The sequence below is a fragment of the Sphaerodactylus townsendi genome, linkage group LG04, assembly GCF_021028975.2.
Source record: "Sphaerodactylus townsendi isolate TG3544 linkage group LG04, MPM_Stown_v2.3, whole genome shotgun sequence".
Lineage (NCBI taxonomy): Eukaryota > Metazoa > Chordata > Lepidosauria > Squamata > Sphaerodactylidae > Sphaerodactylus > Sphaerodactylus townsendi.
The window spans coordinates 157,882,769-157,907,804 of NC_059428.1; the positions used below are offsets into that span (position 1 = coordinate 157,882,769).

The window sequence follows — 25,036 nt, forward strand, 5'->3', positions numbered from 1 at the left end:
CGGGGGGTGCCGAACAAATGGGAGAGTGGGGAGGAAACCAAGGACATAACTATTTGTGGAAAACAAAAACGGGGGCGCTGGCATTCAAACGGAAGAAGAACTTGAGCAGACACATCTGATTGGCAGTTCTGGGGCCGCTCAAAGTTACCTGTTGAGTAGGAGGGTGCCCAAAGCAGTTGCTACGGCAATAGCATCTTTTCATGTCCGCCCCCCCAAAAACGAGCCTAATAATTTCATACTGTATTTATTTAATAACTAAAATTCACAAATAAAAAGGTACTTGCAAAGTCCATTTCCGTTGCGTAGTCCCGATGTCTCCTCCGTTGTTTTTTTTTTTTTTTGCACTGCGCTCGGACCCAATGGCGTTGATTCTTTTTTTCCTTTTTTCTTTTTTTTTTTAAAAAACAACAACACGGGTTCGGATTCAAGGGTTTCCTTTCGCTTTCGCTTTTTAAATTATAACTGTCGTATGATTGGTCGAAGTCGGAGCAGAAGCACCAATGGAGAAGATGCTTTTTTTTTTTAATGGAGATGAGAGTACACACACACGCACCCCCCAGCCTTCCCACACACATTTTTTTTTCCCGGAGGAGCTCTGGGAGATGTGCCAGCGTATGGACTCCCAATTTCCCCGCCCCTCCCAAAACCTAGAGCAATCTTTCCATTATTATATTTCCTCTCACAAAAAAAGTCACTGCCTGTCGCCTCTTTTATTCCCCCCCCCCTCTTCTGTCCCGCAGGACTGCGTTACACAGGTGGAAAACATGGGTTTGCTTCTGACTCCGCTGGGCTGGGAGCCCGCAGCAAGCAGGTCCTGTTTTGCAGCTCAGCGCTAAGGTGTAGAATGGGTGTCTTTTCATTTCAGGTAGGTTGGTGTGTCTTTCCCCTCCCCCCCCTCTTTTCGGAAGGCTGCCGTTCACTTTGCTTCCTTGCGTTTTTTTCTTCTCTCCTTTCTCAAGCAGCAGGGCAAGGCTATTCGTACTCCAGGAACTGTTTGTGGTAGAACAGCAAATACCTGCCAAAAAAATAAAATTAAAAAAATTAAAAACAATCATTGTGAGATGGGGAAAGAGGAGGAGAAGAAGAAAAGTTGGATTTATATCCCCCCCTTTCTCTTCTCTAAGGAGACTCAAGGTGGCTTACAAGCTCCTTTCCCTTCCTCCCTCACAACAAACACCCTGTGAGGTAGGTGGGGCGGAGAGAGCTCTGAAGAACTGTGACTAGCCCAAGGTCACCCAGCTGGTGTGTGTTGGAATGCACAAGCTGATCTGGTTCACCGGATAATCCTCCACAGCTCAAGTGGCAGAGCGGGGAATCAAACCCAGTTCTCCAGATTAGAGTACATCTGCTCTTAAACACTACACCACGCTGGCCAACCTGAATGCCTTTGTTTCCCCTCAGATTCCTTGCAGGATGAAGGCTAGTGTCTCAGGATGTCCTATACAAAGGAGTATCCTATGAACAGAGGCTCTATGGTTGCTCCCTGGAAGAAGTGGATTCACTTGAACACAAGTTCCTTCAGTGCCCTCTATATAAGCTTAAGAGAAGAAATCCCGGGGCCTAACTTGATTGAATGGGCTGGAAAAGATAACACATGGAAATTGGACTATTTACTGTTCGGGAAGGACCAAAGAATTTCCAGTAATGTAGTTGGTTTTGTGTTTTAGTGAGCAAATGCAGGAAAGCAGGTGGATGGGAGACCATCAGTTCTTTTAGAGGAATGTTAAAATAAGTTCTATTTTATATTTTTTAAACCTCTTTGTAAAAATTTGGAATTTGGTCTTTTATGATAAATGTAAATAAACATTTATTCATTCAGCTGGTTGTGGTGGGTTTTCTGGGCTGTGTGGCCGTGGTCTGATAGATCTTGTTCCTAACATTTTGCCTGCATTTGTGGCTGGCACCTTCAGAGGTGTACCACAGAGAGAAGTCTGTTACACACTGTGTCTAGTGAGAAGGGAATGTTTAGTGGGGTAACCTCTCTGTGATACACCTCTGAGGATGCCAGCCACAGATGCAGGCGAAGCAGCTGTTATGTGGCAAGATCTACCAGACTTCATATTTTGCCACACAGCCCAACTTTCCATAACTTTAACCAGTTGAATCTGACCAATTGATTTATTCCTTCGATTCATTTATTCATTCATTCATTCATTCATTCATTCATTCATTCATTCATTCATTCATTCATTCATTCATTCATTCATTCATTCATTCATTCTTCATTCATTCATTCATTCTTCATTCATTCATTCATACATACATACATACATACATACATACTAAAGGGTATTGCAGAATGCACAGGCCTGGACACAATGAAGCACATGACTGCTGTATCGCATCTTCCCACCTGGTGACTCTGCAAACTCTGACCCTCGGGCTGGACCTCTTGGAACAAACTGGCTTAATGGACTATCAAACTGGCTTTCTGCGACTCTGGCAGACAGTTCCCAGCTTCTCTCCGCTGCAACCCGACACCCTAACCCCAAGACACTACCGTAACGAACCCAAAACTTCTTCTCTCTCGCTTCGTGCTACGTTACCCTCTCTTTTCTCCTCCCCTTGCCTAGGACTCAACGGCGTTTTAAATTTTGCTGAGCTTCAAAGAGGAAAAGATCAGAAGCCAGCGTTGGGAGCAGGGGGGCTGTGGTGGCCGCAGTAAAACAGGGGGCTGCCTGGCCTCGTGTTTTGTTCAGGCTGAAGGACGTACCCTTCACTGTCTAGAACATCTTTAATGGTAGCCTTGGTAATGATGGCGTCATCGCATTTGAACCACTGGTCCTTGTGTTGCCGGATAAAGCTGGTATAGTGCCCGCTCTCCAGGGTTCCTTGGTGATTAACTACTGCGAACAAGGAATACCTGGCGGGAGGGGAAGCAGAAAGAGGGCTGTCAGGGAGAATACAATCACCACCGTCCCTTCTTGCTACCTTCCCACTTAATGGCTCCTGGGCCTTTACAAAAGTGCCCCGCGTTCCCTGTTCAACCACAGCAAAGATAGATCCTGTTAAAAACAAGGCAGAGGTAAAAGGTCTGGAATCCACGCCCTACCAGGAGAGGCTCAGAGAGCTGGGGATGTTCAGTTTGGTGAAGAGAAGGTGAAGAGGTGACATGATAGCCATGTTTAGATATTTGAAGGGATGTCATCTTGGTGAGGGAGTAAGCTTGTTTTCTGCTGCTCCAGAGACTAGGACCAGGAGTCATGGGTTCAAGGGGAAGGAAAAGAGATTCCACCTAAACATCAGGAAAGATGTCCTGACAGGAAAGGCTGTTCGACAGTGGAATGCACCACCTCGGAGTGTGGCGGAGTCTCCTTCTTTGGAGGTTTTTAAAGAGAGGCTGGATGGCCATCTGTCAGAAGTGCTTTGATTGTGTGTTCCTGCATTGCAGGGGGTTGGGCTTGATAGCCCTTTGGGGTCTCTTCCAACTCTATGATTCTAAGACCATGACATGCTGGTGTGATGTTTCACAATGTTGCATGAACGTGTTTCTTTAAATTGAGAGGTAAGTTGTAGAACAGGGGTCTCCAACCTATGGCCCTCCAGATGTTCATAGAATACGATTCCCATCAGCTCTGCTGAACAGCCACGCTGGCAACGGCTGATGGGGATCGTAGTCATCCACTGGTATCCTGGAGGAAACAAACAGAAGACCTGTTAAGAAAGAAAAGGGGGGGGTGAGAGGGTGAGGAGAATGGTTGATACTGGAGAGTGACTGAGGAGAGTCTGTGTTGAACTGAGAGAGAGAGTCAGAATGTGTAAAATCTGGGAGACGGGGAGTCCATCTGAGCGAAACCGAGTCAGAGGGTGTAGAAACACTGAGAGACTAGAAACGGGAGTCAAATCCTAATAGAGTCTCACAGCTGCAAGGGAGATTGATGTAAAGCGAAAGTCGCCTCAGCCGAAACTGTTGCCTCAGTTTGTCTTATTTATTGTAATTCGGTTTTTTTGAAACCTTTAAGCTGCGGAACATAACACAAGTAACACTTTAATGTGTTAAACGCAACCTGGAGGTCCCACGCTAGTAATTTCCCTCTGGACCACGTGGCCCTTTGAAACTGTTTTAAAGATCGGGCACGCTACTTTGGGGGAAATTATAAAGAGGTTTGGAATTAAATGTCTGGTGGCAGCAAAATACAGAGAAAGACAGGGATACATAAACATTATTTTGCACCTATTATTTTTTATTTACAAAGAAATGAGAGAGAAGGCATCGCAGGTGGCTCGACAGATTTAGGCTGGGAAGGTGACCCTCTGTCTTCTCTTTGGAAGTGAAAGCCGTCCCTTGGCCCTTCTGTAGCGGGGACTGGGTATAGCGGGATAAAAATCTGCTTATCTAGCAAGTGATTGGATTCAACTTGCTTTGCACGGGAGAAAAAGGGAGAAGGAAACCCCTGCTGACCACCAAAACAGTCACGCAGGTGATGGTGGGACCTGCACGGGGTCTAGGGGTAGGGGTCAGAAGAGCTGCCAGGTGAAACTAAGTGAAAAAGGATCTAACCTGCTCTGCACTCTTTTCATCTATCATAACCTGCTCAACGGCCCTGGGAAGCTCATGGCCTGTGTAAAGAGGCAGGGTTTTTTCAACAGTGGCCTCCAGCTGACAGATCCCAGCTTTGGCCTCTATGCCACCAGCCACGGTTTGCCAGAAAAGGGAGCTGCGAGCCTGCTATGCTGCCTTGCACTCAGTTACCCATAATGCTGCTGGAAAAGCGGGGTCGTGAGGCAGCTGTCAGGTGATGCCAGCAGCCAATGGAATTTCACCTAGACCTGTAACTCTTCAAGGCTCTGGCTTGGCTGGTCAGGCTGAGCAATTCGGTCTCTACCTGATCCCAGGGAAAGATGTTAGTTAAGAAGAAGAAAAAGAGGAGGAGGAGGAGAAGTTTGGATTTTTTTATCCCCCCTCTCTCTCCTATAAGGAGACTCAAAGGAGTTTACAATCTCCTTCCCCTCCCACCCCTCCACAACAAACACCCTGTGAAGTGGGTGGGGCTGAGAGAGCTCCCAAGAATTGTGACTAGCCCAAGGTCACCCAGTGGGGATGTGTTGGAATGCACAAGCTAATCTGGTTCACCAGATAAGCCTCCACAGCTCAAGTGGCAGAGCAGGGAATCAAACCTGGTTCTCCAGATTAGAGTGCACCTGCTCTTAACCACTGGCCAACCTGCATGCTTTGTTTCCCCTCAGTATACTGACCCTGTTGAGAACAACCTTCCACTCACCCAACTCAACTCTGACTATTCTTGAAACCGTTGAACATGGGAGATGAGCGTTGCTTTGCCGAGCTACAGTCGAGTGTGGCTGTCCCACCCACCTGTCTGCAAACAACAGCCAGGATACGTTTCTTTCTCTTTCTGGCATCCACCCATTCATCACCACTTCCACCAAGTCCTGGGCTTTTTAAAACATAGGCTGTATTTTCTGCCGTCTCTGCCAGCTTTAAGAGGCCGAGAGCAGGAATGTCAAGGTTTGTGATGCAAGCAATGGCAATGAGCAGGTAATACTGGGAAAGGGGAACTGGTTGCTAGAGGCGGCACAGACGGAAACGAAGGAACGAAAGGAGGAATCGCGGCAGCAAAACATGGAAGCTGCGGGGAGCTGTTGTATATTATGCTTCTCTTCCCACCCTGGCCCCAGCCTAGCTCAGGGAGACATGGAATCATTTCTGCTCCGCTTTCAGCCCAACAGGAAAAGCCACACCGTGCAACTCTACTTACTTATTATCATTGTTTAGACTATCCGCTGGTTGCTGGTACTGCCCGTTCATCCTGCTCTCTTTACTGCAAAAAAAACCCAACAAGACACAAACTGTTCAATGGTCCTTGGAAGACAAGACAACAAGCCATAAAGAGCCCTTTAGTTTCTTCAGACTGAGCTAATTTCGAAGTGTTTAATTGGGGGGATTTCTGAGGAATGCACTTAACAAAAGGCTGAAGTCCTCGGCAACGTCCACAATAATGACAGCTGAACAGCCGAACTTGGGAGACTAGAACCCAGTAGCCCTTTTAGAGACCGACAAGATTTTCGGCGTATGACATTTCAAGAGTCTGTACCTTGGCACTCCAAATATTACACCCTGTAAATTGTAAATTTAACAGATTCCCCCTCCCTCTCCCCTTTCCTGAGATTTATTTATTTTATTTACTTCAGATTTATATCCCACCCATCCCTGAAGAGCTCTGGACGGGTCACGACACAGTTCAGACATTCCACAGATTAAAAATATAAATCCACATCTAAAATTAACATTTTAAACAATCTAAAACAATTTAAAATAACGCTAAAGTGGTAGTGAAATGGTTTATGATTCCCGCCTTCCCTCCTCAACCTGCCCGGAGACCAAAAAGATGTTATAATAAGTTCAGACAATCCGGCTGGCTAGTTGGAAAAGACCTGGTGGAACAACCATGTCTTGCAGGCCCTATGGAATTGACATAATTCCCACAGGGTCCTGACAGGTAGTTGTTTCACCAGGCCAGAACCGGGGCCGTAAAAGCCCAGGCTTTCGCCGAAGCCAGCTGGATATCCCTCGGGCCAGGGATCACCAGGAGGTTTCCTTCCGACAGAGGAGCTTCGTAGGGCAAGAAGGGGAGCTGAAGTCCTGTAGATATGATACTACCGCTCAAGGCCTTAAACATCAATACCAAAACTTTGAAATTATTCAGAACTAGACCAGCAGCCAGTGTAGTTCTCTAAGAACTGGTGTTATATGAACACGACTGACTGCCCCAGATGTGGCCAGAATAGATCACTATTGAGGTAGATTCTCTGTGCTAAAGTTGTGGGTTTTATGACGAACAGAACTACCAGTCCTGTCAAGGGCAGGACATTGTCTGACTGACGTGTCAGCATGTATCTGGGTTTGTTTTAAAAGAGAAATCTTTCACAAGATGCATTTGTGAGATTTTTCAGCGGGAACCAAGGGCCCTAAATTTTCCGACCTTCTACGGAACGCTGAATTATGAAAAATGATTAGATGCTGGAGGATATCGATGTGGTTCAAAAGGTCCTTGGGTGTCCTCGTGTGATTTGGGACTTTTGTTTTCATTGGCTGGAAATCACATATGCCGTGAAGTGCATTTTGTCCAATTTGTTCACAATTCTCCCGCTGTGATGGCTAAAAACAGTGAATTTGAAGGAAGATGGTGTTGCCCTCTACCCAATCACACTCAGACCTTTGAGTTCATTCTTTGTTAATGCAGCGTGGGCTGCTTGTGTTAAGATTGCCCATGACGTATCCTGTTAACAATTTACAACTAAAAAGTACTTTATGTAAATCCCGAAACAGAAAGGAAGAGAAAATTAATCCAATTCTTCATTGAAAAGAAGCCTTAATTGCATTATCCTTCTTTATGCTGTCGGGCGCCTCTTCCTCTCGCTCGTTAGAATATTTTATGTTTTTGAGCAAACTGGTTTATTCTCACAGGTTGCTGGAAGCGATTATCCAGACAATATTTGGAACCTTTTAAAAATTAATGCCTAACTCTTGCCACCAAATTTTCCATCTACAAAGGGACGAGAAGATCCGGCATGAACTCATTCTTAAATGCCTGTACTCGGATCGCTTCAAAGCTCAAGATGTACAAATCTCTTTGGGAGGAAATTACTGCTGTTTTAAAAGTGCTAAGGGGCATCGCGACTACAAAATATTCATTTTGCTCTCACTGCAAGCGATAACTGCAACCAAACAGGTTTCAAATTTTCACTTCCTATGGGTTTGAACGAGCATACTTTGACGCGTCTGCTTGCGAGCCCCGCCTTTACAAAAGGGAGGTTATTTTTCATCTGACTGTTATGGGTTTTCTGGACTGTGTAGCTGTGGTCTGGCAGTTTTCGCTCCTAATGTTTCACCCACATCTATGGCTGGCATCTTCAGAGGCAGGTCACAGTGACATGCATTTCTCTCCATGGCACAGCATGGCATGATTGTGTGCCGAGGTATGTTTTGTCCAATTCACAGGTGATGAGGCACCTGGCCATGTGTTGAGTGGACACGAATTTCTTATGTTTGCTACGATCAGCTAATTCTGTTCCATAAAAGAGGATCTCCACAGAAGGACTCTCCAATAAGGTGTTGGTTTGTTATTCCTTGGCAAAGAAGGAGAAGGAGAAGAAGAGTTTGGATTTATACCCCACCTTTCTCTCCTATAAGGAGACTCAAGGTGGCTTACATGGTGGCTCCCAAAGAACTGAGACTAGCCCAAGGTCACCCAGCAGCAATTTAGGAGTGCAGAAACGCATCTGGTTCACCAGATAAGCCACTCAGGTGGAGGAGTGGGGAATCAAACCTAGTTCTCCAGATTAAAATCATCTGCTCTTGACCACTACACCATGCTGGCTCTCCCAAACATGGTCTTCCAAGTGCATCTCAGTTAATTAGTATGATGATAAACCAGGAATTCCCTGAGCACAAATTTCAGCAGTCCATATATGTTGACTGAATGGCTTGATTGAAAGCAATGTCTTAAGAGAAGACTAGTTCTACTACCCAGCCTCTCTTGCTGTGAGAATGCTTTCGCTGAACCCAAGTTCTGAAACTGATTTCGTTTGACCACTATTTATTAAAGACATGTTACCCAAACGCACCCTGCTGCCAGATCCTTTTGAAACCAGGAAATTCCAGAAAGTTCAATTTCATCTGGAAAGTTCTGTTTGGTTATTTCTTGCATTGCCCTGCTCTGCAAACGTGGCGGAAAGCCCGCCTGGTGCCTGCCTGGTTCCTGGTGAGAACCTGGGCCCTTTGGAACGTACCTGGAGGCCATAAACGGCGTCATGTCCAACTCCAGCGGAAAGGAGACGTACGTAGTGATCTTTCGCCTCAGTTTGGCTGAGTGTTCAAACCGCTAGGGAAAAGACAGCGAGCAGATATTAGAGGGAAACAGCTTGATTTCTGTGCACGTACACAGGTCTCATTAAAGGCTAGAAGAGTTTGGATTTACACTCTGCCTTTCACTCCTGTAAGGAGACTCAAGGCAGCTTATGAACTCCTTTCCCTTCCTCTCCCCACAACAGACACCTTGTGAGGTCGGTGGGACTGAGAGAGTTCCAAAGAACTGTGGCTAGCCCAAGGTCACCCAGCAGGCTTCATGGGGAGGGTGGGGAATCAAACCCAGTTCTCCAGATTCGTGTCCACCTGCTCTTAACCAGTACACTGCGCTGGCTTTGGTCGACTCAGGTGGGGCGGAAGGATGTTAAACTCCCCAAACAACGAGACTAATAGCACAATACAGAGGCAGAGCCAGTCTAGCTTTTGCCCGCTGAAATGAATGGACTTTGCCTGGAGTAACTTTGCCCTGGGCTGCCCCGTAGGTTACTACAAGAAATTAGTCAGGCTCAGAATGGGCAAAATGCGTTGCAGTCTGAACTATGTTTCCTTTCCTCATTATGAAGACTTCCAGAGCATATGCCCCCTTCGTCATGAATCTGATATTTGTTAAGCTATAAATAACTTGTGGTTATATCATTACAACAGCTGCTAGACTGTAGCGGTGCTTGTTCCTTGGTATTTGAAAGCCGTTTTGAGGCGTAAACTATGACGTCTCGAAAGGGGGCGGCTCCCACTCTGCGCAACGGCCTGCCAGAGGCTATCTAGAAGTCCCCCTCTCCCAATTTCGTAGGTTCATGGAACGTGCAAAACAGAACAAAGGGATGTGTTTAGAAAGGGGTCAAACAATAGTACAACAGAACAGCTCAGGGCATTGCTTCTAAAAGGGATAGTAACGGAATCTACACAAACATTTTTGCATGTTGGTGAGGGAGCAAGCTTGTTTTTTGCTGCTCCAGAAACTAAGACCAGGAGTAATGGACTCAAGGTGAAGAGATTCCACCTCAGCATCAGGAAAAACTTCCTGACCGTCAGGGCTGTTCGACGGTAGAATGCACCAACTCAGAGGGTGGTGGAATCTCCTTCTTTGGAGGTTTTTAAAGAGAGGTTGGATGGCCATCTGTCAGGAGTGCTCTGATTATGTGTTTCTGCATTGCAGGGGGTTGGACTTGATGGCCCTTGGGGCCATCTGTAATTCTGTAATTCTATGTACCACCCCTGACCTACCCCCTTTTATCGCAATTCATATTTTCTACCCGTGTAACCTTCTCTTCAGTACAGGATGTCAAATTTTAGAAGGTTTGTTGCCTGAGTTTTTCTTTCTTTCTTTTGCTTGCATTGTTTTCCTGGGAACCTCAGAAGAGCCCTGCTGGACTAGTGCGGGGGTCCAACAGACTGTCTCACAACAGTCCCTCTTGTTATCCAACAACAGGGCACAGAGACTAAGCCCTTCTCCTGATGTTGCCTCTTGGCACCGGTATTCAGAGGTTGACTGCCTCGAAATGTGGAGGCTCTGTTTAGTGACCATGGCCAGTAGCCACTGATAGACCTGTCCTCCATCCATCTGTCTAATCTAGTTTTAAAGCCACTTTTAAAGTCTGTGGCTGCTGGCCGCAAATTTGACATTTTTCAATCCAGTGTTCCAGTTCTTCAACCTCAGGTCCCTACACTGATTTGTTTAGTTGTTCGAACTATTTTACATATTTTGTAATCTGTCTCGAGCCTCTGCGAGAAAGGCAGGCTATGAACGAAGCTACAACAAAAGCAGCAGTAGAGGAAGAAGACAATGACTCAGGGCAAGAGAGTCCCTTCGCCATCCAGCTACAGAGACGCAAATGCTATTTTAGTTCAAAACACCTATTTCTCCATGCACTGGAAATAGGGAGGAGGGTAGGCACTGGGGAAACCGCAGCTTTAAAACTGCCAGATGAAATCTTCCCACCGCACACGTTTCTCGCAGATTCCCTTTTGCCCTCTTAAAGCAACAGCGACTCGGCGACTTACTTTGAGATGAAAACAGGCCACGATGGGTAATTTCTTCATAGTGAGTTGTTTGGTAGATTCCTGGTAGCTATGGCAACCACTACATTTGATTTTGGCACTGCTTCCTAAATGTTCTGGCCTTGTAAACCTGCAACATATTGTAAGACGAGAGAGGTTGTCACTGCACAGGTAGCGTAACGACAATAGCATCGCGCCTGATATTTCTACAGCGGCAGCAGTGTACTGCCAGAGACTCCATGTCTAGTTTCTGAGCCCTTTTCAGCAGAAGCCAGATTGTCTCAAGTCTACCGCTCGTAAAACTATACGTTTCTAAACATCTGTGTTGCAAATATGTGCTCTACAAAGAACAGGGGAGGAAGTGACAGCACAGTCGTTTGTACCAGCCGGGCACAACAATGTGTGAAAGGAAGAATCATAGAGTGGCAAGGGGCCATAAAGGCCACCAATCCAACCCCTGCCCTATGCAGGATCAGCTGACAAGAGGGTGTCCAACTACAGCTTAAGCTGTGGCATAGTAGCTAAGGGCAGGTGCATTCTAATCTGGAGGAACCGAGTTTGATTCCCCGCTCTGCCACTTGAGCTGTGGAGGCTTATCTGGGGAATTCAGATTAGGCTGTGCACTCCAACACACGCCAGCTGGTTGACCTTGGACTAGTCACAGCTTCTCAGAGCTCTCTCAGCCCCACCTACCTCACAGGGTGTTTGTTGTGAGGGGAAGGGAAAGGAGTTTGTAAGCCCCTTTGAGTCTCCTACAGGAGAGAAAGGGGGGATATGAATCCAAACTCTTCTTCTTCTTAAACACTGCCAGTAAGAGGGGGATCTCCTCTTCCCCAGGCAGCCGATTCCAGTACCGAACAGCTCTTTCTGTAAGAAATGTTTTGCCAAATATCCAGCCGGTAACTTTCTGCCCCTAATTGAAACCCATTATTCTGAGTTCTGTCCTCTGCGGCCAAGAGGAACAGCCCCTGCCCCTCCTCTAAGTGGCAGCCTTTCAGATACTTCAAGAGAGCAATTTCTCACCCCAGAACACATTAATCTAATTTATAAACACATGTAAATGCTTAAAATTGGCCTGAAACTACAACAGGAACGAATAATGCTTTAAAATGTTATGATAAAAAAACAAGTTTTTAAATGATCCAAGGCTTACTACAGCGGTTACATGTTTACACTAGCAGTCTAAAGTGCGAATGACCAAATTCCAGTCCACGAACTCACTTGGAACTATGCCGCTTGGAACCCGTGGATCTCTTTGAAGCTTTGGAGCATCACAGCTCTCGTCAATTTTGAAGCCACAACACAATCTCTCCCAAAACTTGACATAACTTCTCTGATTTCTCACCGTTTGTACACCGATATTAAAAAAAACCCTGCCCCCTCGATAATGAAACATAGAATCACAGAATCCTAGAGTTGGAAGAGACCACAAGGGCCACCGAGTCCAACCCCCTGCCATGCAATCAGAGAACTCCTGACAGACAGCCATCCAGCCTCTGCTAAGGTGTGTGAATTTGTTGAGGCTCCCTTGCCTTAAGAAAGATGCCCCCCCCCCCCCCAAAAAAAAAGTTTGAAGATGAGCAACCAATGTGGTGACCAAGAAAGCCAATGCGATTCTGGGCTGTATCAATAGGAGTATAGTGTCAAAATCGAGGGATGTAATTGTACCTCTCTATTCTGCGTTGGTTAGACCTCACCTGGAATATTGTGTACAGTACTGGGCACCAAATTCAAGAAGGATATTGAAAAGCTGGAACAGGGCCACAGGACGGCAGCCAAAATGGTCAAAGGTCTGGAATCCATGCCCTAAGAGGAGAGGCGGCTGGGGATGTTTAGTTTGGTGAAGAGAAGGTGAAGAGGTGACATGATAGCCATGTTTAGATATTCGACGGGATGTCATGTTGGTGAGGGAGCAAGCTTGTCTTCTGCTGCTCCAGAGACTAGGACCAGAAGTAATGGGTTCAAGGTGAGGAAAAAGAGGTTCCACCTAAACATCAGGAAAAGCTTCCTGATAGTAAGGGCAGTTCAAAAGTGGAATGCACTACCTCAGAGTATGGTGGAGTCTCCTTCTTTGGAGGTTTTTAAAGAGAGGCTGGATGGCCGTCTGTCAGGAGTGCTCTAATTATATGTTCCTGCATTGCAGGGGGTTGGACTTGATGGCCCTTTTTGGGGTCACTCCCAACTCCATGATTCTGTCTATCCCACATATCTTTTTTTCTGTATGATTGTGGATAAATTCCTTGATGAGGGTTGTGTTTCTTGGATTTCTCTTCTTGCAGCATTCCTACTCTAGGCAGGTCTGGAACAGACAATGGCAGGGCTACACAACCCCTTCCTGCTTTTCTCACTCCACTGAACAGCACTAGCAATTGACCGGATGGAAGTACAGCGGGCTTACTTTGAAAAAAAGGTCACAAACTGCTGTGTGGCTCTTGGTTTAGTTTACGCTTAGAAACATATAAACCACTCGAGTTTCTCAGCAGGACTATGTTCCATTAAGATCAGGAGGAGCGAGGAATTCTTTTAATTTTTAAAAATCCTGTGTTGTATTGGAGACTCAGAAAGGACTGATCTGAAGGCAGGTGAGATTATGGATCTTCAAGGTCGTTTAATCCTTTTAACGTAGTTCATAGCTCTCTGTCCTTACTCAATGGTTTTTAGAGAGTGGAACGAAGCGGAGCTTTCGACTGCTCTTCTTGACTTCCACTCCGACAACTGTGACATTGTATTGGACTCTTGAGAGGAACTCTGGACATGCTCTCTGTGAATGGCTCGTGCTAAGTCCCAAATACAGCTTCCAGCTGTCCCAGTAACTGCAAACTGTGCATACTTTGTCACCTAGAATGCTATCAGAACAGAGAAATATTCCTTGCAAACCAAGACAAAGAAGAGCTGGTTTCTATACCCCATTTGGGCCCCTTCCGCACATGCAGAATAATGGACTTTCAATCCACTTTCAATGCACTTTGCAGCTGGATTTTACTGTGTGGAATGGCAAAATCCACATGCAAACAATGGTGCATGTGGACTGGAAGTGCCTTAATCTGCATGTGCGGAAGAGGTCTCGCTTCTACATTTGAGGAGTCTCAAAGCATGTCTAGGAAGAAGAGTTGGTTTTTAGACCCCACTTGCTTCTACCTTTAAGGCGTCTCAAAGCATATCTACAAAGAGGGGTTGGGTTTTAGTAAGATAGGTGGGGCTGAGGGAGTTCTGAGAGAACTGTGACTGGCCCAAGGTCACCTAGCAGGCTTCAGGTGGAGGAGAGCAGAATCATACAATACAGTACTGAGAACATAAGAGTCCTGGGGTTACCCTATTTGAGATTCATCCAGAACAGGTTTCTACAGAGGTATCCCAGAGAGCTTCCATACTTGAGGAGAGGAGGAGGAGTTTGGATTTATACCCTGCCTTTCTCTCCTGTAAGGAGACTCAAGGTGGCTTACAAGCTCCTTTCCCTTCATTTCCCCACAACAGACACCCTGTGAGGTACGTGGGGCTGAGAGAGTTCTAACAGAACTGTGACTAGCCCAAGGTCACCCAGCAGCAATGTAGGAATGAGGAAACAAATCTGGTTCACCAGAGAAGCCTCCACCATGCAAGTGGAAGAGTGGGGGATCAAACCTGGTTCTCCAGATTAGAATCCACCTGCTCTTAACCACTACACCTTACCTTGTGCATTTTCAATTTGCATGCCCCTTCCCCCTTCTGACAAAAAGAGAATGACTGAAGTCAGGATAGGGGGTGGAAGGAATGTTTAGGCTGGATTTTTACTAAATAGCGTGCCACCATAAATGTTAGGTTTTAGCGTTAAATCTGTTTCATATCACTGTTATTGTGTTTTAACTTTTACGCCACCCTGAGCCAGGTCTCGGCCAAAAATGGGCGGGGTACAAATCTTATAAAATAAAATAAAAGGGGTGGGGGAGAGAAAGTTGGAGGGTTGTTTTTAAAAAGCCACTACTTTCCACCAACATGAGACACTAAAATATACATAAAGAATCTTTGGAAATGAGGAAGATCGAGCTTCGAAGTCCCTCTAGCCTCAGAAACCGCAGGTGATCCACCAAAGAGGAAAGCACGTTATAGCAAACAAAAGCCTCTGATACATAAACTTATCATCGGGGGCTGAATACTGTGTTGAACCCAAAGCACGGAAAAACCAGCCAAAGGCTCAGCAGGTAGGATGGCTCCCCTCGAGTCTCTACCAGCTTCTGTTTATGCTACACAGCTTTTATTTTGTTCTGGTCTCCTCTCTCTCTCTCTCCCTCTCTCTTTTCTTTTTCCCCCTGCAAGCGAAATGAATGGATCTGCAAGATGATTCAGCAGTTCACTGCAGTTGAAGGGCGGTTTTTCTCCCTTGGCCGTGCGCCTGTAAAAACGACTCGTCTGTGGACAGCGGGAGGGAAGTTGAGATCCCCCCCGCCCCGGCACGAACGCCGCCTGCCACGGCGTGTACCTTCGCAAGCAGTCTGTGAGGGTGGTGGTTCCTGACATGTGGCTCTCCCCATTCACCACACTGCCGTCGCTCCCTGGACTCAGAGGCCAAAACGGGGTGGAGGAACCCGGTAAGTCCAAACTGATGTCCCAGAACGGGTCTATTGTCGTGGAAACACCACTGGGAAGAAAAGAGAAAACAAAGTTTAGCCGCAAATTTACAACACTACGCATCGGGCAAAGGCCACGTGGCGTGTCCACTTTGGACGTAGGAGGTGCTTGAACTGTCATGGAATAACGTGGCCCCGGGGAAAAGAGTCCCGATCACAGTAAAAACGGTAAAGTAAAATGGATTCTCTTCCGCCATATGTCACACGATCATATCAGAAAAAGGGGCTTTCATGAGACCAAGAGGAAATCGGGAAGGAATAATCTCGTGGGGACTTTTCCCATCTCTTAAAAAACGAAGGTGGGAAACCGCCCCCTCTTTTAGGTCGTGTTTACTTGAAAAACAATCTGGTCCATCCACCTCTAGAGGGCACTAAGTCTACAGAAAGCACTTAGGGTGGCTATATTTGGCAAGCCAAATTCAGAATTTATGGGAATGTATGGCAATCGCACACACAAGGTGTAAATTAGCCAGCTCTTTCCCAGTTGTGCAGAATTCCTCGGAGTTCTGAGAGCTCTGGCCTTCATTTAAAAACAAACGTCTAGCCTGTGAAGTATGCCGGAAATGATGGAATGGGGAACAGCCTTCTTGCATTTATGTATTAATGTTATTTATATCCCGCCTTTCTCCCTTGTATTGGCACTTCAATTTATGTGGGGTTCTTCTCTCCCCCATTTTATCCACACAACAAGCTGGGAGGTAGATTATGTCTGAGAGAATATGGTTACCCAGCAGGTAAATATGGCCAATTTTGGGATTCAAATCTAGGTTTCCCAGATCCTAGTACAATGATTTAACCCCTACTACGTCATGCTGGTCTTTTAGTGCTCAACTGATCAAGAAGCACCATCTAAAATCCTGGTCAGGCCTGGCTGACAGCACAGTCATCAATATAGGCCAGTGGTGGCAAACCTTTGGCACTCCAGATGTTATGGACTACAATTCCCACCAGCCCCTTCCAGCATGGCCAATTGGGGCTGATGGGAATTGTAGTCCATAACATCTGGAGTGCCAAAGGTTCGCCACCACGGATATAGGCTGTTAAGGCAAACGCCTCTCTTGGAAACAGCAAATCCAGCAACACCCTAAAGGTGCCAAGATTTCCAGGGTCTAAACTTTCAAGAGTCAAAATACCCTTCGTCAGATAGAATCATGGAGTTGGAAGAGACCCCAAGGGTCATCGAGTCCAACCCCCTGCAATGCAGGAACACACAACCAAAGGACTCCTGTCAGATGGCCATCGAGCCTCTCTTTAAAGACCTCCAAAGAACGCGACTCCACCACACTCCGAGGGAGCGCATTCCACTGTTGAACAGCCCTGACTGTCAGGAAGCTTTTCCTGATGTTTAGGTGGAATCTCTTTTCCTTCACCTTGAACCCATGACTCCTCTGGTCTTAGTCTCTGGAGCAGCAGAAAACAAGCTTGCTCCCTCACCAACATGACATCCCTTCCAATATCTAAACATGGCTATCATGTCACCTCTTAACCTTCTCTTCACCAAGCTAAACATCCCCAGCTCCCTAAGTCTCTCTTCACAGGGTATGGATTCCAGACCTTTGACCATTTTGGTTGCCCTCCTCTGGGCCCATTCCAGCTTGTCGATATCCTTCTTGAATTGCGGTGCCCAGGACACAATATTCCAGGTGAGTTCTAACCAATGTAGAATAGAGAGGTATAATTGCATCCCTCGATCTTGACGCTATACTCCTATTGATACAGCCCAGAATCGCATTGACTTTCTTGGCTGCCGCATCATAACGGAAGAAAGTCAGTGTTAAGAGAGGGACGGAGGCTGCAAACGGGTACCGTGTAGCCACCCTAGTCTGTTTGCACAGAAGGTTTCTGCCCGCTGAGGCCTGCTCTGTGTGCGGCGTACAATTAGGTGGCAGACTTCTACGTTCCCTAAAGGAGGGAAAGTGTGACATTTCAGTTTTCACACTTCCTCCCATTAACAGTTCTCTGTAACTGTGCAACTAGCACAGCTTGCGAAGGGGAAAGCCAGAACCACGCTGTCCGACGTGTTGATCTTTATTTTAATTTTCAAGACACTTTTTACATGGGGATACCTTACAAATGTGATTTCCCTCTCCCTACGGTTTAGAGTGGCACAGCCCATTTGATCCGTTTCCCGCACTGCAGGTGGAGACCAGGCTTTTTAACATCCCGCTCCAGAAAAGCCAAGAAGCCGAGTTTCCTCTGGAGTCCTTCCCCGTAAACGGATACGTAACTGAAGCAGCCATTAAAATAACCTTTGGGGTGCTGTGTGGTTTCTGGGCTGTATGGCCGTGTTCTAGCAGCATTCTCTCCTGACGTTTCGCCTGCATCTGTGGCTGGCATCTTCAGAGGATCTGATAGTAGGAAAGCAAGTGGAGTGTATATACCTGTTGGAGTGGGGGAAAGAACCATTGTCTGTAAACAAGTAAAGGGTGCAATTGTTAACAGACAATGATTCTTTCCCCCACTCTGGACACTCCAACAGGTATATATACTCCACTTGCTTTCCTACTATCAGATCCTCTGAAGATGCCAGCCACAGATGCAGGCGAAACGTGCTGCTAGAACACGACCACACAGCCTGGAAACCACACAGCACCCCAGTGATTCCTGCCGTGAAAGCCTTTGGCAATATGTTAAAATAACCTTTGTTTTCATGAGAAGGATATAAAAAGTCCACTTTGCAGACAAGGGCATCAGTCCCCGAAGGCAGGCGAATTAAGCTGCTTGCCACGTCCACGTCAAGGGCTGATTCTGTATTTTGATCAGAAGGAGTTAAACCATCAAAATGCTTACTGGCAGACTTGGCAGGTGACGTCCGACTGAAGTCCACCTGTGAAGATTTGGTCTATGATGCAGTTACAGTGGTTGGGGTTGTTGGCTTTCTTCCCGTTATCGTCACCTGAAGAAAAAAGGAAATGAACAGGGCTTGGTTTCAAAGTGCTCCTAACCTACAAAGGACTTCTTTATCCTACAAAAGGCCACCAAGGACTGCCCTATGAACTATTTGGTAGATTCGAACTGGGCTCATAGATGTCTTAGCCCTAAACCAGGGGTCTGCAACCTGCGGCTCTCCAGTTATTCATGGACTACAATTCCCATCAGCCCTGCCAAGATGGCCAATTGGGAATTGTAGTCCATGAACATCTGGAGAGCCACAGGATGCAGACCCCTGCCCTAAACTATACACCACACTGGCTGTTTGCTTGCTTTGGTGCTTTCCCCTCAGCAGGGACTTTTAATATTTTATTTATTGACTTGTGTACTCATTTATTTGCCTCGTTTATACCCAGTCTTTCCAGCCAGTGGGGACCCAAGACAGCTCATGTGATTCTCTCATCTCTGTTTTATTCTTGCAAGGACTAGGATAGTCTAGAGCAGAACAGCTAGACTGGACTCCAGTAACGTCTTTCTAATGAAGAAGAGTTTGGATTGATACCCCCTTTTCTCTCCTGCAAAGTGACTCAAGGCGGCTTACAAACTCCTTTCCTTTCCTCCCTCAGAACAAACACCCTGTGAGGTGGGTGGGGCTGAGAGAGCTCCAAAGAACTGTGACTGGCCCAAGGTCACCCAGCTGGCATATGTTGGAGTGCACAAGCTAATCTGAATTCCCCAGATAACCTCCACAGCTCAAGCGGCAGAGCGGGGAATCAAACCCGGTTCCTCCAGATTAGAGTGCACCTGCTCTTAACCACTATACCACCGCTGCTCTGTGTGCAAGGCAGAGCGGAGAAATAAACTACTTTCAGCCACTGTAAAAGCTTGCTGCCTCCAATTACGGAAGATGCGGTGGCAATTTCTCTTTCTACGTGCTCTGTAGTACTCGTTTCCACTTAAATGTATGGGCTGTATGGCTCTGAATGTCTGAGGCTGAAGAGCTTCGAAAGATCCAAGTGCTCACGTGTTTGGGGTTAGCAAAGCTCTGTGATGCTGTCTTGATTCAAAGGAGAAAAGGGGGCGGTCTTGGGTTTATATGCAGGTTACAAGAATGGGCAGTTGTAATAAAAACTGTGTATGGCACTTGGGGGGAGGGGGATGTCTTCCTTTAAAGCCAATAAGGCAGTGATGGTGAACCTTTTTGAGACCGAGTGCCCAAATTGCAACCCAAACCCCACTTATTTATCACAAAGTGCCAACCCGGCAATTTAACCTGAATGCTGAGGTTTTAGTTTAGAAAAAAATGCTTGGCTCCCTCTTCCTCCGCCCCACCCGCTCAAACAGGGGCCAGCCTGCTCTAGCCTCCAGCAAGTCCCACTCGCACTGCTCTGTGCCCCTCAAGCATCTCTGCCTCCTCTGCACCCTCCCCCCCCCGGGCAGCAACCACCCGGAGCACAGACACCAGGCCCGCCAGCCAAGTCCTCCCTGCTCACCGCAGTGCGTGCATGTTGTGCTCAGTGCCCCAGGCCAGCCTAGATATGTGTGGGGCGTGTGTGTTATTTTCCGCCCCCACATAACGAACTCTGTGTGCGTGTGCCCACAGAGAGGGCTCCGAGGGCCACCTCTGGCACCCGTGCCATAGGTTCGCCATCACTGCAATAAGGTATCTGTAACAAATATGACTTTATTTACTGATTATCCACTGGATGGACTCAGGGTGGTTCACATCAATCAAGAGGCAATATTAAAATCAAACAAACTCGGCACAAATATTTCAATGCCTCAATGCTAAGAAATAATAATCGATTGGAGAGGGGAAGTTAATTAAGAAGAAGAGTTTGGATTTATACCCCCCCCCCTTCTCTCCTGTAAGGAGATTCAAAGGGGGTTACAATCTCTTTTCCCTTCCCCCCACCCCCACAACAAACACCCTGTGAGGAAGGTGGGGCTGAGAGAGCGCCAAAGAACTGTGACTAGTCCAAGGTCACTCAGCTGGCGTGTGTTGGAGTGCACAGCCTAATCTGAATTCCCCAGATAAGCCTCCACAGCTCAAGTGGCAGAGCAGGGAATCAAACTCCGGTTCTGCAGATTAAAGTGCACCTGCTCTTAACCACTACACCACGCTGGCCTTGGGACCCAGAAAAGCCCCTAAAGGTTAACAGCCTACACCAGTGGTGGCGAACCTTTGGCACTCCAGATGTTATGGACTACAATTCCCATCAGCCCCTGCCAGCATGCCAATTGGCCATGCTGGCAAGGGTTGATGGGAATTGTAGTCCATAACATCTGGAGTGCCAAAGGTTCGCCACCACGGGCCTACACAGTATAGCAAACGTAAAAGTCATCACTGACCCATGAGGGGACCTCACGTCGCGATGCTTACTTAGGCAGGCTTTATTTATGAGGTGGTTTGCCATTTGACTTCCGTATACGGCAGCTGTGTGTCACCTGTGGCAGGTGACCGTGACTTGTCCCACCTCCGCCAAGGGGAAAAACTCACCTTTGCAGTGTCGATGCAGCACATCTAACGCAGCAATGAGGAACTCGTGCGCATCCTGTTGCTCGTACCCTGCTAAATGCCGTGCGTGCGTCCATACCAGGTGCAGTAACCTATATGGAATGTGAGGAGATCGGTGCCCAGAGTAGAACTGCTTGGGAAGAGGAAAGGAAAAGAAAACAAACATTTGTTCAAATATTATCCGGCAGCCTCTAAAACATACAACAATCTCTCATTTAGATTTGCGTGCGCGTGCTGCGAAGTGCCCTAAATTTGGCTTCCAACTTACGGCGACCCTGCGAATCGATGCCCTCCGAAAAATCCTGCCATTAACAGCTAGACTCGGATCTTGCAGACGGATGGGCGGGCTGGCTTTCTTTAGAGATCTCCCAAATCTGCATTTCTCTCTGATTTGAATTTCAACAATGAGCAGGTCTTGAGAAAAAACACTTTTGCGTTACTCCCGCCTGCTTCAGCTGGCCTCAGCATCGTACGGCAGCCATTTTATGGGGATAACCCCTCCTGGCACTCAAAATCCCCAAAGCTCCCACAAGCTGAGCAAGGCCAGGAGATGACATGCAGTACGGAAAGGCACTGTACAATAAAATAGCATGCAATTCCCTGCTATCGCCCCCTCCATTACGGGCTGGTACTTTGGAGAAAGGAGGAATGAATGTACAGCATAATATCATCCCATCATGTGCCTCCGTAGCTTCATTACAGAAGTGAAATTCCCAGCGGTAGCCACATTAGCTGTCACATCTGGTGTGTCCCCCCCTCCAGTTAACTGAGCGCAGGAGCGCCCACCAGATACATATTGCAAGCACAGCAAACAGGCAAGAGGATGGCCAGCAGATGGCTATGCTGACTCCCCTTTTTTTGGACGGCACACCTGGTCACACACCTGTCCCGGCTGCCGACCTGTCCTACGCTCTCACTGGATTCACAGCTCCCCAAGGAACAGACAAAGCATGTTAATTTTTTTGTAATTATGACACGGGCATTCAGGACCAAAAAGACTGCACAGTGATGTGCTTAGATTTCGTTGAAATGCCAAAGTACGTATTCTCCCTTCTCACACTTGATGTGACTTCAGACCAGGGAATCCACAGTGGCATGTGACAGAGAGATCATGCGTTGACTGATATCATTTCCAGGCCAGGCACTGACTGACGGCATTTCCGGGCTAGACACAGAATGACATCATTTCCGGGCTACACAGTGACTGACATCATTTCTGGGCTACACACTGATTGGCTTCACTTCCGGGCTAGACACTGACCAATAGCATTTCTGCGCTACCCAATGACTGACATCATTTCCAGGCTAAACACTGACAGACTGCACTTCTGGACGACACACTGACTAACATCATTTCTGGGCTAGACACTGACTAACATTTCTGAGCTAGACACTGACCAACATAATTTCCGGGCTACACACTGACAGACATCATTTCTGGGCTAAACACTGACCGACTGCATTTCTGGACTATACACTGACGAACATAATTTCTGGGCTAGACAATGACCAACATAATTTCAGGGCTACACAATGACTTTGTGGGCAACACACCGGGTTACACAATAATTTCTGGGCTACATACTGACCGATTGCATTTCTGCACTACCCACTGACTGACATCATTTCTGTGCTACCCACTGACTAACATTTCTGGACTAGACACTGAGCAACATAATTTCTGGGCTAGATAATGACTGACATCATTTCTGGGCTATTCCTTTTGGCAACTTGAGATTCAGCTCCTCAATGGGTAACGCAGATGGGCAGGACACTTGCTCAGTAATCTTTCTGGGGGGAACAGACATCATTCCGAGCTACTTCTTTTGGAGACTTGAGGTTCAGCTCGTGAATGGGCCATGCAGTCGGGCGGGATACTCGCTCCATAATCTTTCCGGCAACCCCTCCAGCTTGACTCTTTGAGGTGAGCCCAGGCATCACGTAGCACAGGCAACAGAGAAAGTTCCTCTCCTTGCAGAGCTAAGCATAATTTTTGGCAAGGGACCGCACTGCTGCACTACAACAGGATCAATACAGGCAACTCCAGGATGCCAACGCGAACGATACGGAGGGACTGCAGCCCGGGCGTGGTAATTGAAATCTGCTGACAAAGCTACCGTGACAACATAATTCAAGGAACCGCAGCAATAAAACTCCTCGGTGCCCGTCATTCCTTACAATTATCCCCCAACGCTATCTTGGTCACTCTACCCAGTACAGCACTTGCTATAATTACTTCACTGCAGCCGTCCAATTTTATATTATTTAGTGCTTCGTTGGGATGCAAAAGAATTTTAAGTAGCAGCTCTCTCAAATTACTGGCTAACGCCATGCAGAAGAGACGCCTGGAGAGGGGCCCCAGGTGAGAACAAGCGCTGCTGTATGGGTAGCCGGCGTGGCTGCGTGTTTCATTTAGACCCCACCCCACCCCAAGAGAAGCTTAATGGCGATTCCAGATCTTTGTCGTTTTCAACAGATAAGCAGACAAGGAGACGAAACGGGCCCACGATGGAGCGCAAAGGCGGCACCGATTCCAACACAGGGAGAAACAAAGAAGGGGCGGAAGGGGTTTGGGAAAGCAGAGTATACATTCTGAGTAGACATGTATACCGCTGAACATACGTTTCCTCCAGACAGAGTCTGGAGCACAATGTCCAGGCCTGTGCCATTCCAGGCCTGGCAGTTTGCACGTTCACAGCCCAGCTGCAGATGTCCTGGCCATTATCATCGCTCAAGGCTACAGGGGCCATACCTAGTTCAATAGAGCTTAACCGTTTCTCCTTATCTGCATTCTTGGAGGAGTAAACTGTCTGTACCAAACAATGCTGTTGCTCTCACTGTCCTTTCACATGCTGATATTGTGGGAATGCAAGGGTGGGGGGGACACCAGGGGTTGAACTAAACTGTAAAGTATATACCGGGGGTCAGGGAGTTTTGGCTACCTGAACCTGGGCTGACACAGTTCCAATAAAGCTCTTGGAATCTTCCTGAGTCTTGTTGATGACTGAAGTAACAGACCCTTACAGTACCCCGTGTGGCTACAATACAGGGCCTGAAAGTCTCTCAAAAAGTAAAACTAGAAGATACTGATGAACATAAGATGTAAGAACATAAACCAGGTTAGATCAGCCAATCAAGCCCAGCGGTCTGTTCACACAGCGGCCAACCAGGTGCCTCCAGGAAGCCGGAAGCAAGATGGCGGCAAGGGCATTATCCTGCTGGCGTTCCACAGCACCTAATATCATAAGCATGCTCCCTGATACTGGAGAGAATAGGTGTGCATCAGGACTCGTACCAACTAGTAGCCGTGGATATCCCTATCTTCCATTAACATGTCCTTAAGGCCTCCCCAGTTGGCAGCCTTTACTACATCCTGGAGCAGGGAGTTCCAAATTTAGCCACGCGTTGAGTCAAGAAATACTTATGAGGAAGAAAGGCGTCTCCTTTTCTGCTCTCTCCACACCACACATCATTTTCTAGACCCCTGACAGGGTGGCATGGTGGTTAAGAGCAGGTGGATTCTAATCTGAAGTACTGGGTTTGATTCCCCACTCCTCCACTGGAATGGCGGACACTTATCTGGTGAACCAGATGTGTTTCCCTGCTCCTACGTTCCTGCTGGGTGACCTTGGGCTAGTCACAGTTCTCTCAGGACTCTCTCAGCTCCACCTACCTCCCAAGGTGTCTGTTGCAGGAAGGGAAAGGAGTTTGTAGGCCACCTTGAGTCTCCTTACAGGAGAGAAAGGTGGGATATAAATGCAAACTCTTCTTGCCTCGAAAACCATACGGAGTCACTGTAAATCAGTTGCAATTTGATGACACTTAGCACACACAAACACATATGGAATTTAAAAAGCATACATGTGCGTAAGCCCACACAAACACACAAAGATGAAGCCCAAAGAGCATAAGAACATCTAGTCCAGTGATGGCGAACCTTTTCGAGACCGAGTGCCCAAATTGCAACCCAAAACCCACTTGTTGCTTCATAGAGGTATAACCACGGCAATTTAACCTGAATACTGAGGTTTTGTTTAGAAAACCGGTTGGCTCTGAGGCATGCGTTACTGCGGGAGTAAGCTTGGGTGGTGGCTTTGCTTTGAAGCAACCGTGCAACTCTTCCAACAGGTGAATCACGACCCTAGGAGGGTTTACTCAGAAGCAAGCCCCATTGCCAGCAACCGAACTTACTCCCAGGTAAAGGATTGCGCTTTAGTT

The 25,036-nt window shown here is 47.1% G+C and overlaps 1 protein-coding gene across 2 annotated transcripts in view; it reads right to left on the reverse strand.

Annotated features, from left to right (window-relative positions):
* Nucleotides 1-231: 231 nt before the first annotated feature.
* Nucleotides 232-25,036, reverse strand: part of USP22 (ubiquitin specific peptidase 22) — a 101,832-nt gene continuing 77,027 nt past the window's right edge. For both annotated transcript variants that reach the window (XM_048492555.1, XM_048492554.1), the window contains 8 exons: nt 20,801-20,948; nt 18,220-18,325; nt 15,282-15,440; nt 10,829-10,955; nt 8,752-8,843; nt 5,718-5,780; nt 2,714-2,863; nt 232-1,015 (listed from right to left, as the gene is read on the reverse strand). In XM_048492555.1, coding sequence (XP_048348512.1) covers nt 973-1,015; nt 2,714-2,863; nt 5,718-5,780; nt 8,752-8,843; nt 10,829-10,955; nt 15,282-15,440; nt 18,220-18,325; nt 20,801-20,948 — 888 coding nt within the window. In that variant the 3' untranslated portion in view covers nt 232-972. The remainder of the gene's footprint in view (nt 1,016-2,713; nt 2,864-5,717; nt 5,781-8,751; nt 8,844-10,828; nt 10,956-15,281; nt 15,441-18,219; nt 18,326-20,800; nt 20,949-25,036) is intronic.